Source organism: Schistocerca serialis, chromosome 9 (genome assembly GCF_023864345.2).
Source record: "Schistocerca serialis cubense isolate TAMUIC-IGC-003099 chromosome 9, iqSchSeri2.2, whole genome shotgun sequence".
In the NCBI taxonomy this organism is placed as follows: Eukaryota; Metazoa; Arthropoda; class Insecta; order Orthoptera; family Acrididae; genus Schistocerca; species Schistocerca serialis.
In genome coordinates this window covers 248,612,710-248,626,439 of record NC_064646.1, presented here as the reverse complement: position 1 = coordinate 248,626,439, position 13,730 = coordinate 248,612,710, and the positions used below count along the sequence as shown (strand labels likewise).

Here is a 13,730-nt window from a genome sequence, read left to right as displayed (position 1 = left end):
ATAGATTGTCCTCACTCATGCCTGTTTACACTTCAGATGAAGCTCTTCCAGGGAGTCAAAGTGAGTTTCAATCAGTATCCAGCCTGTCATGATTATTTAATTCCCAATTACATACTAATTTTTTTCTTTTATGATGGCCTCACCACAACTGATTTTCAGTTGCAACAATCAATAAGTAAATTTCTTAGTGTTATAAATCCAATCAGAGTACATAAAATTTGAGATTTAGGTATACATTATACAACATCATAAATATGCTTTGTCAACATTATAAGCAACAAATTTGAGAAATGTTATCGAACACTCTAATGACCAGTTATTTCATAAAATTAAAAATGATACTGAGTGTTGCAATGTGTGGGCAACTGTAAATAATATTATTTTCTTCACACTAATGCCACATTTTATAGATGAGAAGATTAAATTAAAGTTGGACCTTCTAAGAGTGCTTTCAATCTGAAGATAAACACACTGCAAAAATATATCAAATTGGGTAAAGATTAATGTCACCAAATATAACCACCCCCCCCCCCCCTCCCACTCTTTTACACACACACACACACACACACACACACACACACACACACAGACCGTTTTTCAGGAGTGCTAAGAAGTTGTTTACCCATGAAGAAAATGTATTTTTCTTGAAATGAATCACATAGAACAATGACAATCTAGGTACGTGACTATTAACCCGTATGTGCATTCTCACCATGAATTACATAAGCCTACTGTGGTGGAAAACACTTCAGCAAATTAACTTTGTGTGATCTAATGGAATTGTCATTGGAAAGTAATTACACAAAAATTATAATTTACTGAATTGAATGAGAATCCAGCCCACATGATAAATTTTCCGTGTGCCATTCATCAACTAGTTAACAATTTCAACACACCTGCTTGGGGTAAATCATGTCTGTTTACTGTCACGAGAGAATATTTTGCTTTTCACTATGTCATAGGATTCATTTAATGTCAAACATCTCATTGACGTTCTGAGCACTCCAACATCACCAGTTTTACACAGCACTGTGTATGAGATAGGTGACACTGCTTTGTACGACTTATCTTAGAAGCTAGATTAAGGAAAGGCAAACCTACATTTCTAGCATTTGTAGACTTAGAGAAAGCTTTTGACAATGTTGATTGGAATACGCTCTTTCAAATTCTGAAGGTGGCAGGGGTAAAATACAGGGAGGGAAAGGCTATTTACAACTTGTACAGAAACCAGGTGGCAGTTATAAGAGTCAAGGGACATGAAAGGGAAGCAGTGGTTGGGAATGGAGTGAGACAGGACTGCAGTCTCTCCCCGATGTTATTCAATCTGTATATAGAGCAAGCAGTAAAGGAAACAAAAGAAAAGTTCAGAGTAGGTATTAAAATCCATGGAGAAGAAATAAAAACTTTAAGGTTTGCCGATGACATTGTAATTCTGTCAGAGACAGCAAAGGACTTGGAAGAACAGTTGAATGGAATGGATAGTGTCTTGGAAGGAGGGTATAAGATGAACATCAACAAAAGCAAAACGAGGCTAATTGAATGTAGTCGAATTAAGTCGGGTGATGCTGAGGGAGTTAGATTAGGAAATGAGACACTTAAAGTAATAAAGGAATTTTGCTATTTGGGGAGCAAAATAACTGATGATGGTCAAAGTAGAGAGGATATAAAATGTAGACTGGGAGTGGCAAGGAAAGCGTTTCTGAAGAAGAGAAATTTGTTAACATCGAGTATAGATTTAAGTGTCAGGAAGACGTTTCTGAAAGTGTTTGTATGGAGTGTAGCCATGTATGGAAGTGAAACATGGACGATAAATAGTTTGGACAAGAAGAGAATAGAAGCATTTGAAATGTGGTGCTACAGAAGAATGCTGAAGATTAGATGGGTAGATCACATAACTAATGAGGAAGTATTGAATATGACTGGGGAGAAGAGAAGTTTGTGGCACAACTTGACTAGAAGAAGGGATCGGTTGGTAGGACATGTGTTGAGGCATCAAGGGATCACCAATTTGGTATTGGAGGGCAGTGTGGAGGGTAAAAATCGTAGAGGGAGACCAAGAGATGAATACACTAAGCAGATTCAGAAGGATGCAGGGTGCAGTAGGTACTGGGAGATGAAGAAGCTTGCACAGGATAGAGTAGCATGGAGAGCTGCATCAAACCAGTCTCAGGACAGAAGACCACAACACCAACAAATGCTTTGCCAGCTGTCACCGTAAAAATTATAATGTACTGCAAAAACATTTCAAAAATATTGGTTGGTTGCTACGTTGAGCAAAGTGTTGATGTTCTGCATTGAATTAAGTTTTGACGGCCTATTCATGCAGATGTTTTTGTATCTCTCACCAGCAAATCAAATGAAAGATTGCTGAAATCAAAAGCACTACCCACGCTGGCAGACGACATTCACTGGGCATTCGCCATAGCCACATCCTGTCATCAGATCGCCACATTGTGTACCGTGATTCGTCACTCCACACAACATTTTTCCACCGTTGAAAATCGTCAAATGTTCACGATCCTTACACCAAGCAAGGCGTCGTTTGGCATTTACCGGCGTGATATGTAGCTTATGAGCAGCCGCTCGATCATTTAATCCAAGTTTTCTCACCTCCCGCCTAACTGTCATAGTGTTTGCAGTGGATACTGATACAGTTTGGAATTCCTGGTATGATGGTGTGGATAGATGCCTGCCTATTACACATTACGACCCTCTTCAACTGCTGGCGGTCTCTGACAGTCAACAGATGATGTCGTCCTGTATGCTTTTGTGCTGTACGTGTCCCTTCACGTTTCCACTTCACTATCACATCGGAAACAGTGGACCTAGGGATGTTTAGGAGTGTGGAAATCTCGTGTACAGACTTATGACAAAAGTGACACCCAATCACCTGACCACGTTCAAAGTCCGTGAGTTCTGCGGAGCGTCCCATTCTGCTCTCTCACGATGTCTAATGACTACTGAGGTCACTGATATGGAGTACCTGGCAGCAGGTGGCAGCACAATGCACCTAATATGAAAACATATGTTTTTGTGGTGTCCGGATACTTTTGATCACATAGTGTACGTGGGATTAGATGCCTACGCACAGGTCACGTAATTCACAGAAATAACAACCTATGATTTGCGTACGCAGTGGTGGCTTTCATAGAAATTACATTAGGCATCAACGAAAGTTCATTAAAGTCCTCCTGAAACTACTGTAGCAAACTTCCGGCTCTGAGAGACGGGCAATTATACTGGTGAAAGATGGTGAAGAGCTGCCGGCCGGGGTGGCCGAACGGTTCTGGGTGCTGCAGTCTGGAGCGGCGTGGCCACTGCGGTCGCAGGTTTGAGTCCTGCCTCGGGTGTGGGTGGGTGTGTGCGGTGTCCTTGGGTTGGTTGGGTTTGGGTGATTCTGGGTTCTGGGGGACTGGTGGCCTCGGGGGTTGGGTCCCATGGTGCTCGGAGCCTTTTGAACCATTTGATGGAAAAGAGCCACAGTGGTACAACAACCGAGTTAGAAAACAGCTGTGGGATCAAAGGGAACTTCACAGCGAACATAAACATAGCCAAAGCCTTGCAGACAAACAAAAATTACGCGAAGCGAAATGTAATGTGAGGAGAGTTATGCGAGAGGTTTTCAATGAATTCGAAAGTAAAGTTCTATGTACTGACTTAGCAGAAAATCCTAAGAAATTTTGGTCTTATGTCAAAGTGGCAGGTGGACGTCTAGACTCTCTGTGACCAAAATGGTACTGATAGAGGATGACAGACTAAAGGCCAAAGTACTAAATGTATTTTTCCAGAGCTGTTTTTCAGAGGAAGACTGCACTGTAGTTCCCTCTCTAGATTATTGCACAGATGGCAAAATGGTAGATATCGAAATAGACGACAGAGGGATAGGGAAACAATTAAAATTGCTCAAAAGAGAAAAGGCCGCTGGACCTGATGGGATACCAGTTCGATTTTACACAGAGAATGCGAAGGAACTTGCCCCCCTTCTTGCAGCGGAGTACCGTAGGCCTCTAGAAGAGCGTAGCATTCCAAAGGATTGGAAAAGGGCACAGGTCATCCCCGTTTTTAAGAAGGGATATCGAACAGATGTGCAGAACTATAGACCTATATCTCTAATGTCGATCAGTTATAGAATTTTGGAACACATATTATGTTCGAGTATAATGACTAGAAATCTACTCTGTAGGAATCAGCATGGGTTTCGAAAAAGACAATCTTGTGAAACCCAGCTTGTGCTATTCATCCAGTAGACTCAGAGGGCCATAGACACGGGTTCCCAGGTAGATGCCGTGTTTCTTGACCTCCGCAAGGCGTTCGATACAGTTCCCCACAGTCATTTAATGTACATATGGACTATCAGACCAATTGCGTGATTGGATCGAAGATTCCTAGATAACAGAATGCAGTATGTCATTCTCAATGGAGAGAAGTCTTCCGAAGGAAGGGTGATTTCAGGTGTGCCGCAGGGGGTGTCGTAGGATCGTTGCTATTCACAATATACATAAATGACCTTATGGATGACATCGGAAGTTCACTGAGGCTTTTTGCGGATGATGCTGTGGTATATTGAGAGGTTGTAACAGTGGAAAATTGTACTGAAATGCAGGAGGATCTGCAGCGAATTCACGCATGGTGCAGGGAATGGCAATTGAATCTCAATGTAGACAAGTGTTATGTGCTGTAAATACATAGAAAGATAGATCCCTTATCATTTAGGTACAATATAGCAGGTCAGCAACTGGAAGCAGTTAATTCCATAAATTATCTGGGAGTAGGCATTAGGAGTGATTTAAAATGGAATGATCATATAAAGTTGATCGTCAATAAAGCGGATGCCAGACTGAGATTCATTGGAAGAATCCTAAGGAAATGCAATCCGAAAATAAAGGAAGTAGGTTACAGTACACTTGTTCGCCCACTGCTTGAATATTGCTCACCAGTGTGGCATCCGTACCAGATAGGATTGATAGAAGAGAGAGAGAAGATCCAACGGAGAGCAGCGCACTTCACTACAGGATCATTTAGTAATTGCGAAAGAGTCACGGAGATGATAGATAAACTCCAGTGGAAGACTTTGCAGGAGAGACACTCAGTAACCCGGTACAAGCTTTTGTTGAAGTTTCGAGAACATACCTTCACCGAGGAGTCAAGCAGTATATTGCTCCCTCCTACGTATATCTCACGAAGAGACCATGAGGACAAAATCAGAGAGATTAGAGCCCACACAGAGGCATACCGACAATCTTTCTTTCCAAGAACAATATGAGACTGGAATAGAAGGGAAAACCGATAGAGGTACTCAAAGTACCCTCTGCCACACACCGTCAGGTGGCTTGCGGAGTATGGATGTAGACATAGACATAGACGTAGATAACAATGCTTTCACTGCTTAAAGCTGAAATGCAAGTGCCAAAAACTGGAGCTGTTTTCTCAGTATGATATTATGATGTATGTGCATCAGCTTCTGAAGGCAGTTTCAGAAAAGGGGGACTGTAAACAAACAACGAGTCTCGGTCAGTTTCACAGAAAGTGTGAGAGGTTTGTCAAATAAAATTACCTCAAAGAAACACCACTGCAGTATTATGGTACATAATGTGGCTAAGCAAGTTAAAAATACAGTTTAAGCTCTAGCATTTTATGATAATAATGGTGTCATCTTCATTAATTGCCTGAAAAAGGGTCAAACAGTAAATCAGAGACAAACATAGCATCATCACTCATTACTTGTGCTAGAGCTAACACAGTTCTGAGAGAGAAATGCCACAGCCTCTTGCTGCACTTCCCAAACAGTGAAGCAAATAATAAACCATCTACTATTAAAATGCTTCATCCATATAAATTTTCGATCATATCTGGCTCCACCAGTCTACCACCTAATCACTGCAACCAACAGTAATTTTACTTCTATTACTACATTACTGCCACCATGAATATTAATAGTAGTAGTAATAATAACAACAATAATAATAATAATAACATTTTAAACACAGGAAAATAAATTATTCAATGTGTAGGCTGTGTGTCTCTACTTTGGAGACATGCTTTGTAGAGATAAATCCTGATCTTGAAAGGCTCATTGGCATGCTTATAATGTATTCATTTGAAGGGATAAATGTTGAATAAATGCATCATTCAGATCATTTCCTGCATCTTAGGATACAAACTCATTAGGTACTCACTGTACTCAAGATGTGAACATTGGTTTCAGTCCATTACGAGTAACTCACCTTTAAAACTCGTGAGACGTCACCACTATCTGCTGAATTTCTTTCTGACAAAAGGTGAAATGCAAATCTCAATGCAAGCTCTGTTGTAACTGGTTCAGCATAAAGTCCACCAATCAATGCCAATGTTGGGAGTGATTCAATAGGTTTACTACCAGAAGTCTGTCTTGGGAAGATATCCAGTACCAAAATGTCTTTTTCACCAGAACTTTTTCCTAATCTGGACAAATTAGAAATTTATCAGTGTAATGCACATGCAATACATGCAACTATAAATATAATCAAATTATGTCCAACTAATATTTTTGTTGAAGACTAAGGAAGAGATGGTGAGAACAAAGTAGGCCCTGGGCCTAACCCTGGAGTTGTGGATGAGGAAGAGAAAGAGGAAGAAGAATAAGGAGAAGAAGATTTTTGCCAATTTCAAAATCTCCTTTACATACAGATTTACTGAGTTTACAATTTTACATTTTAGTTAATGTATTTTTAAATTCCTTAACACATTTCATTTTGGTAGGACAATAAAATCATATGATTTACAAGGTGAAATTTACATTTCTAAATCAGTTTGGTTATGAAATACTGACTTCATTTAGCCATCAAATAGAAAATCAGCTAAAGAGAGCAATGCACAGGCACACAGGAATCATGGAAGCGTGCACACACATGCGCATGCACACACACACACACACACACACACACACACACACACACACACACACACACACACACACACACACACACACACAGCCTGATACTGACTGGAGAAAGTAGGTGATTAGTTATGTTGGTTGTGACAAGCAATGAGTAACAGAGGGGTGTGGAGTGAGTAGAAGAAGGAGCAACACAGGAGATATTAGAAAAAATCATTACTGAGTGGAACATACACGTGTGTGTAAAAGCAAGTTTGAGGACCATTAAGAGGAACATTGAGAGAAAATAGATAGTAAGAAGAAGATAGGGACAACGAGATAAGAAAAACAATTGATGAGCTGGCTGGAGTGGCAAATAAGAAAAGGGAGGTCGGGTGAGATGCTTTGCTTGTTCTTATACTTCCATGGAAGCCAGTGTGATTCCCCCCCCCCTCCCCCCGAGGCCGAGTGTCTATCAGTCATTCCACTCTGCTGCAAATTATTTGTGTTAGTTTTTTGCTATTCTGACTTATTAAACTGGTGGTTCAGTAATATTCACACCTGTCAGCACTTGAATTCTTTGGAACTGGGATTACTACATTTTTCTTGAAATATGATGGTATTCTGTCTCTCTTCCTTACCCTGAATATCAGGTGGAATAACATTGTCACAGTTTATTCTCCTAAGGATCTCAGCAATTCTGAGGGAATGTCATCTACTTCATGTGCCTTATTTCAAATTAGGTCTTTCATTTTTGTGTCCAATTCCTCCCAAATTATCACATCTCCCATCTCAGTTTTATCTGTTTCCTCTTCTTGTTCTGTAATACTTTCTTCAGGTTTGTTTCTTTTATATAGCCCTTCAATATCTTCTTTCCACATTTTCAGCCATCTTTTCTCTGCTTGATACTGGTTTGACACCCAAGTTACTGACATTCATACTGCTGCTTCTCTGTTCTCCAAAGATCACTTTAATTTTTCTGTATACTACATCTATAATCATGCAAGATTCTATAACTTTGCATCCCTCCTGTAGCCATTTCTTCTTGTCAACTACATAGAAAATGACTCTTTTGACCTCACACAGTAAGTAACAGTATTTGATATGTGAGAATTGTGTTTGAGCACCAGTGGCAAGGACTAAACACACCAAAAGCCATTTGGAAGTGATATGTTGTACTGATGAAGTGAATGTAGCAAGACGTCTCTTTAGTTCAGAATCTGCATTATCTTGAATGAAGTATTAGATACAAACTGTCCACTATAGTGGATCTGCTAGCTAACTATGGACAATGGACAACAGCAAGGCAAGATCTGTAGCAGTACTCAAACATTCTGTCAACAATGAGGATGAAGCTGTATAGTCTGTCATTTTCATAGAAATGAGACACCTCTTATTCCATGCTCACATCACATTTCATGGCTGACTGTCATGTTTATAATTCATCTAGTTCTCTTCAACACATGTTGTCACACATACATCATTGCAGGAACTTTAAACCCCGTACAGGCTGAAACTTCAAGATACAACATGCTACGAGGGTAATCCCAAAAGTGAGGTCTCCTATTTTTTTATAAGTACGTAGACCTGTTTATTTCTACAATGGTTTACATCAGTTTACAGCTTGAACATTTAGCTATTTTTCAACATAACCACCATTTCTGTTGATGCATTTTTGTAGACGCTGTGGCAGTCTTTGTATGCCCATGTCATACCAGCTCGTCGCCATGCTGTTCAGAAAGTTATGAACCTCTTCTTTCACCTCATCGTCAGAGCTGAATGGGTAGGTGATCATGTTCCACTGAAACTGTTGTAGGAGAGCAAGGCTTTGGCGATGTGTGGGCGAGCGTTGTCATGGATAATGTGTATGCCCTTGCTTAACATTCCTGTTCTCCGGTTCTGAATTGCCCGTTTGAGTTTCTTCAGAGTCTCAAAGTACTTGTCAGTGTTAATTGTGGTCCCAGCGATTCAGCTCCGACGACGAGGTGAAAGAAGAGTTTAATAACTTTCTGAACAGCACGGCAGGAAGCTGGTATGACATGGGCATCAAAACCTGCCACTGGGTCTACAAAAATGCATCGACAGAAATGATGATTGTGTCGAAAAGCAGCTAAATGTTCAAGCTGTAAACTGATGTAAACCATAGTAGAAATAAACAGGTCTATGTACTTATAAAAAAAATAGGAGAACTTAATTTTGGGGTTACCCTCTTACATTAATAATGACTGACTCTATAACAGGTTCATACAGTGCCTCCTGGATTCAACAATACAAGAAGTTTCTTGTGGAAGATTTACCACTCTAACCCAATGAAACGCAGTGTTTATTAGTATTATATACTATTACCAAGAAAGTCAATTATCTTCATTAACTTACGAGTACAGCTTTGAAATATCAGCATTTTCTGAATTCAAATGAAGCATCAATTTCTGAAGTCTTTTATAGCCATGGTATGAAGCTCCAGGAATTGGCTGAAGTTCAACTTTAAGCTCAGTAAGCTGTTCAGTGTACACTGTAAAATTCCTTGAAATGTGATAATATCCATTGGCTGACACCTGAAACAAATGTTAAGTAGGCCATACAATAAAACTGATTTGTACAAACAATCACGACGGTACTATGTGCTAAAAATTGTACTTACATTCAAAGTGTATGTTCCTGATGGAAGAATGAATCTAAATAAAGCATTATTCTTTGTAACAGAAACAGTTCTTGGAGATCCTGTGATTGTAACTACTGCTGTACGGATAGGATGACCATCTGGGTCAACAACACGACCTCGAATACCTGTAAAGGGTAGTTAATTTAGAGACAACCTTAACTTATATTTTGACAGTAATAAATCCCACCCAGTCAAAAAAACTTAAGTACCAAACTCAGTCACAGCAGAATGCAATATTTGCAGCAAGTCTGCGCAGCTACTGAAGTACACGAGTGGCTTTGCATGAACACTAACTGTTAACCTTCACATTAATACCCAAATCCAGCATGAATAATTTCTGAGAGATAAGCCACATTGAATCTTAGAAGTAACACCTTTAACCATTTGACTGCAGTAGCTGTGCATTGCATGCAACATTCTCCACTGTTCATTGCGCCCTAGTTGGGAAATGCTTATGGCGCACTCAACATTTCTCATGCTGTTTCTCTTCTACTGACTACGGGTAAGCACCGGGAGAGTTAAGACTGTGTTTTTTTTATGTTCATGTCTGAATGAATATATTCAAGTCCTTTCATCCATAGTTACAACTGGATACTTTCTGGGAGACAATTCTTCACAACTGCAAATACAAATCAGTGTCCTGAGTTACTTCAATCTGTATTTTAGAATTCTTTCCTTCCATTGAAATAGCTTGCTTTTTCCAACAAATTTTATATCCCTTGAAGATGAAAATCAGTCTGCCCCTTGAACAAGACACCAACTAAGAAAGGTAGCTTTATCAGTGCTCTCTTAAGAGCCTTACACATGAGCAACAGATTGCAGTGATCCTTTGATGCAATGTCGCCCGCAATTGGTCCCTCACCTCAACTTTGCCAGACACAAGTGTTGGGTCATGGGCCTTGGAATAACTTCTAATATCATGTTGGATCTCCTTTTGCATGGCGAGTGCAGCAGATAGCATGGACTGGAAGCCACACTGCCTCTCTAGCCATCCATAACTGTGGAAGTGTTGCTAGTACAGGATATTGTGCACAAACTGACCTCTCAAATATATCTCATAAATGTTCAATGGGATTCACGTCGGGTGATCTGGGTGGCCAAATCATTCACTTGAACTGTCCAGAATGTTTTGCAAACCAATCACAAAGAAATGTGACCCACAGACATGGCACACTGTCATCCATAAAAATTCCATTCTTTCTGCTGTAAATGGTCTCCAAGAAGCTGAAAATAACTATTTACTGTCAATTGGACCCAGTTCATTCCATGTAAACACAGCCCACAAAATTATGGAGCCACCACCAGCTGGCACAGTGCCTTGCTGACAAGTTGGTTCCATATCTTTGTGGGGTCTGTGATACACTCGAACCTCACCATCAGCTCTTACCAAGAGAAATTGGGACTCATCTGACCAGGTCAAGGTTTTCAGTTGTCTGCCCATTAATGCCAAATTTCACTGTGCTGTTCTAATGAATACATTCATTATACATCCCACACTGATTCCTGCAGTTATTTCCTGCAGTGTTGCTTATCTGTTAGCACTGGCAACTGTACATAAAGGCTGTAACTCTCAATCAATATGTGAAGACCATCAGTCACTGTGTTGTCCACAGTAAGAGGTAATGCCTGAAATTTTGTATTCTTGGCACCTCTTGACACTGAGGATCTTGGAATATTGAATTCATTAATGATTTATGAAATGGAATGTCCCATGTATGTAGATTCGTCGTGTCTGGATGACCCTCCCTTCCTTTTTAACTTTCCCAACATATCCCTCTCTCCTCTTCAACAAAAGAATTATTAGTTCCATAAGCTAAGAATTGTGTTTGTGTCTGTCACAGCACTACACATTTTATCTCCTGAAGGTGAGAGTTGGCTAATAATTCTTTAATTAGTATTCTCAACTGAATTTTTCTTTCATACAATTAAAATGATAATATATTTCCATACAACAATCTCGGGACTTTACAATCGTTTCAAAGGGTCTAGTGTTGTTGTACTGCTTAAAAGGTACGTTAAAGAAAACCTCTTGGACCAGGAAAGCAAAATTCATCACTGATTACCAAAAAAAGTCACACATCGGATAAGGCACAGAACTTACACTCAGAAGAAGCAGGTCCTAAATCCCCCCTCAGCCATCCAAGTTTAACCTGTAGGGAGTTGCGTTAGACATTTTTGTGGTTCTTTCAACAAGTCAGTTATTGATTATTTCTACAACTCCAATTTATGTAAAAAGTTTTGACGTTTTATGTGGCTTTAAATTGTGTCAGCATCATCTCTTTTATGATTTTCACCAACAGCTGGTACAATACTGCTACGAACACAAATGATAAACGTAAGTGGCATTTTGTTGATAGATGCCACTAACTTTACTTATACTGTTCTGTAATTGGCATATAGCAACCATGTATGTTGATTCCACATGAAAACAGCTATCACTAATATTCAAAGGGGTTCAATTATACAAAATACCAAGCACTTTTACAAATAAAGAAGCTCTAGCAACCTCATTAATTGGGCAGGAAGATACCCGAATCATACTCTTACTTTAGAAAATATATAGAATTATGATTTACCTGCTCACTGATAATAAAAACTAACTCTTAAGCTTGTACGGGAAGAAAAGGTTGTCTATGAAAGGTACACAGATGGCACACTGAGCAAATGCAAGGCAACTTGGCGTATTATAGCTCAAGAGAATCCCTCAAATTAAGCACATGAGCGAAAGCTTAAATGTATGGCAGTCGTGTTGTTGTGCCTGTCTGCAACTCAATGTCTCCTCTACATGGCAGGAACCAATCTACCTTTTTCATACTACTGTCAAAATTTCCAAAGTTACACAGTGTTTAAAAATAGTTATAAATATCTACCTCAAAATTATCATCCAGTCTCAGTTGCATCAAAATTTTCTAAGGTATTTGAGATACTTATGTATATCTACTTGAGTAGCTGTCTTGAAACATATAATCCTTTGAGTAACAGTCAGTTTGGTTGGATTACAACAAGCCATTTTGGAAATGGTCGACCAGACATTAAAACCTTGCAAAAACTGTAATATAGTGTCACTTGTCTTATGCAATCCAAGCAAAGAACTTATCTGCATTCCTTTTGACATTCTCATAGCAAAACTAGAATTTTGTGGTTTTTATGGTGTATGCAATCCAGAACAACAGTAATAGATTTGTATATTCACAATAGAAGACAGATTGCCATATTTAAAAATTAATACTCCTCTCTGGCAGTAGTTAGTACTGGTGTTCCACAGCGCTCAGTTCATAGACCCTTCTTCTTCATCGTCACTATCTACAACCTGCCTCATTACATAAATCATACTGTCATATGCTGTGCTGATGACATAACTCCGCTCACCTCACATCAGAATATCTCATTTTTGGATAACAGTACACAAGGACCACACCAATTTGCCGTCCACTGTTTCTGATCAAATAAATTACTCTGTAATTCAGAGAAAACACAACAGCTTCTTTTACGGTTGCCCAAAGCCATAGAAAAAAATCTGTAAAACTGTCAGGAACGCATATTGATTCCAAACTTAACTGGGAGAACACATAAGCCAGGTGTGCAAAAAGATTTCAGGAGTCTCTAGCTCCCTTGGAAACTTAGAGACATGATAAGTATGGACTTCCTTAGGGTAATGCACTTTTGATGCTTCCAATCACATATTACTTATGGCCTTCTCATTTGGTGACACACCTCTTATATTACCAAACTTTTGAAAACACATGAAAGAGCATTATGCATAATGTGTAAAACTGGTCCCAGATATCACTGTTACCACCTCTTTACCAGGCTCAGACTACTGACAGTTGTAAATCTGTACCTGCATGTTGTGTACTATTTGTAAAAAGCAGTGGGATTATAGGTGTTGTCGGGGAAGAAATTCATGACAACACCACAAGAATGAAGACAGATTATGACCTATCATGGTACAGACTAACAAAAACTGGCAACACACACAAAGTGAATTCTTTAAAAATCCTCCATAAACTATCACAAAGTGCTCAGATCACATCATCAAAAATCCTTAAAGAAAGACTGTACAGTTGTTATTGGACAACTCACTTTGCTGCATGAAAGAGCTTTATGATCTGACTAGTGGTGAGATCACTTTGTAAAAGCAACTACACTCACCATTTACTCTGTTTATGTAGGCCTATCAATTGACAAATGTACAACGGTTATTAAAATGTAAGA

General features: G+C 39.4%; 1 protein-coding gene across 1 annotated transcript in view; it reads right to left on the bottom strand.

Annotated features, from left to right (window-relative positions):
• LOC126418594 (carboxypeptidase D-like) overlaps window positions 1–13,730 on the bottom strand; it is a 261,509-nt gene that overhangs the window by 75,083 nt on the left and 172,696 nt on the right. The window contains exons 18-20 of the mRNA XM_050085427.1: window positions 9,495–9,640; window positions 9,230–9,408; window positions 6,225–6,441 (exon numbers count right to left, since the gene is read on the bottom strand). Of these exons, the coding sequence (XP_049941384.1) occupies window positions 6,225–6,441; window positions 9,230–9,408; window positions 9,495–9,640 (542 nt within the window). The remainder of the gene's footprint in view (window positions 1–6,224; window positions 6,442–9,229; window positions 9,409–9,494; window positions 9,641–13,730) is intronic.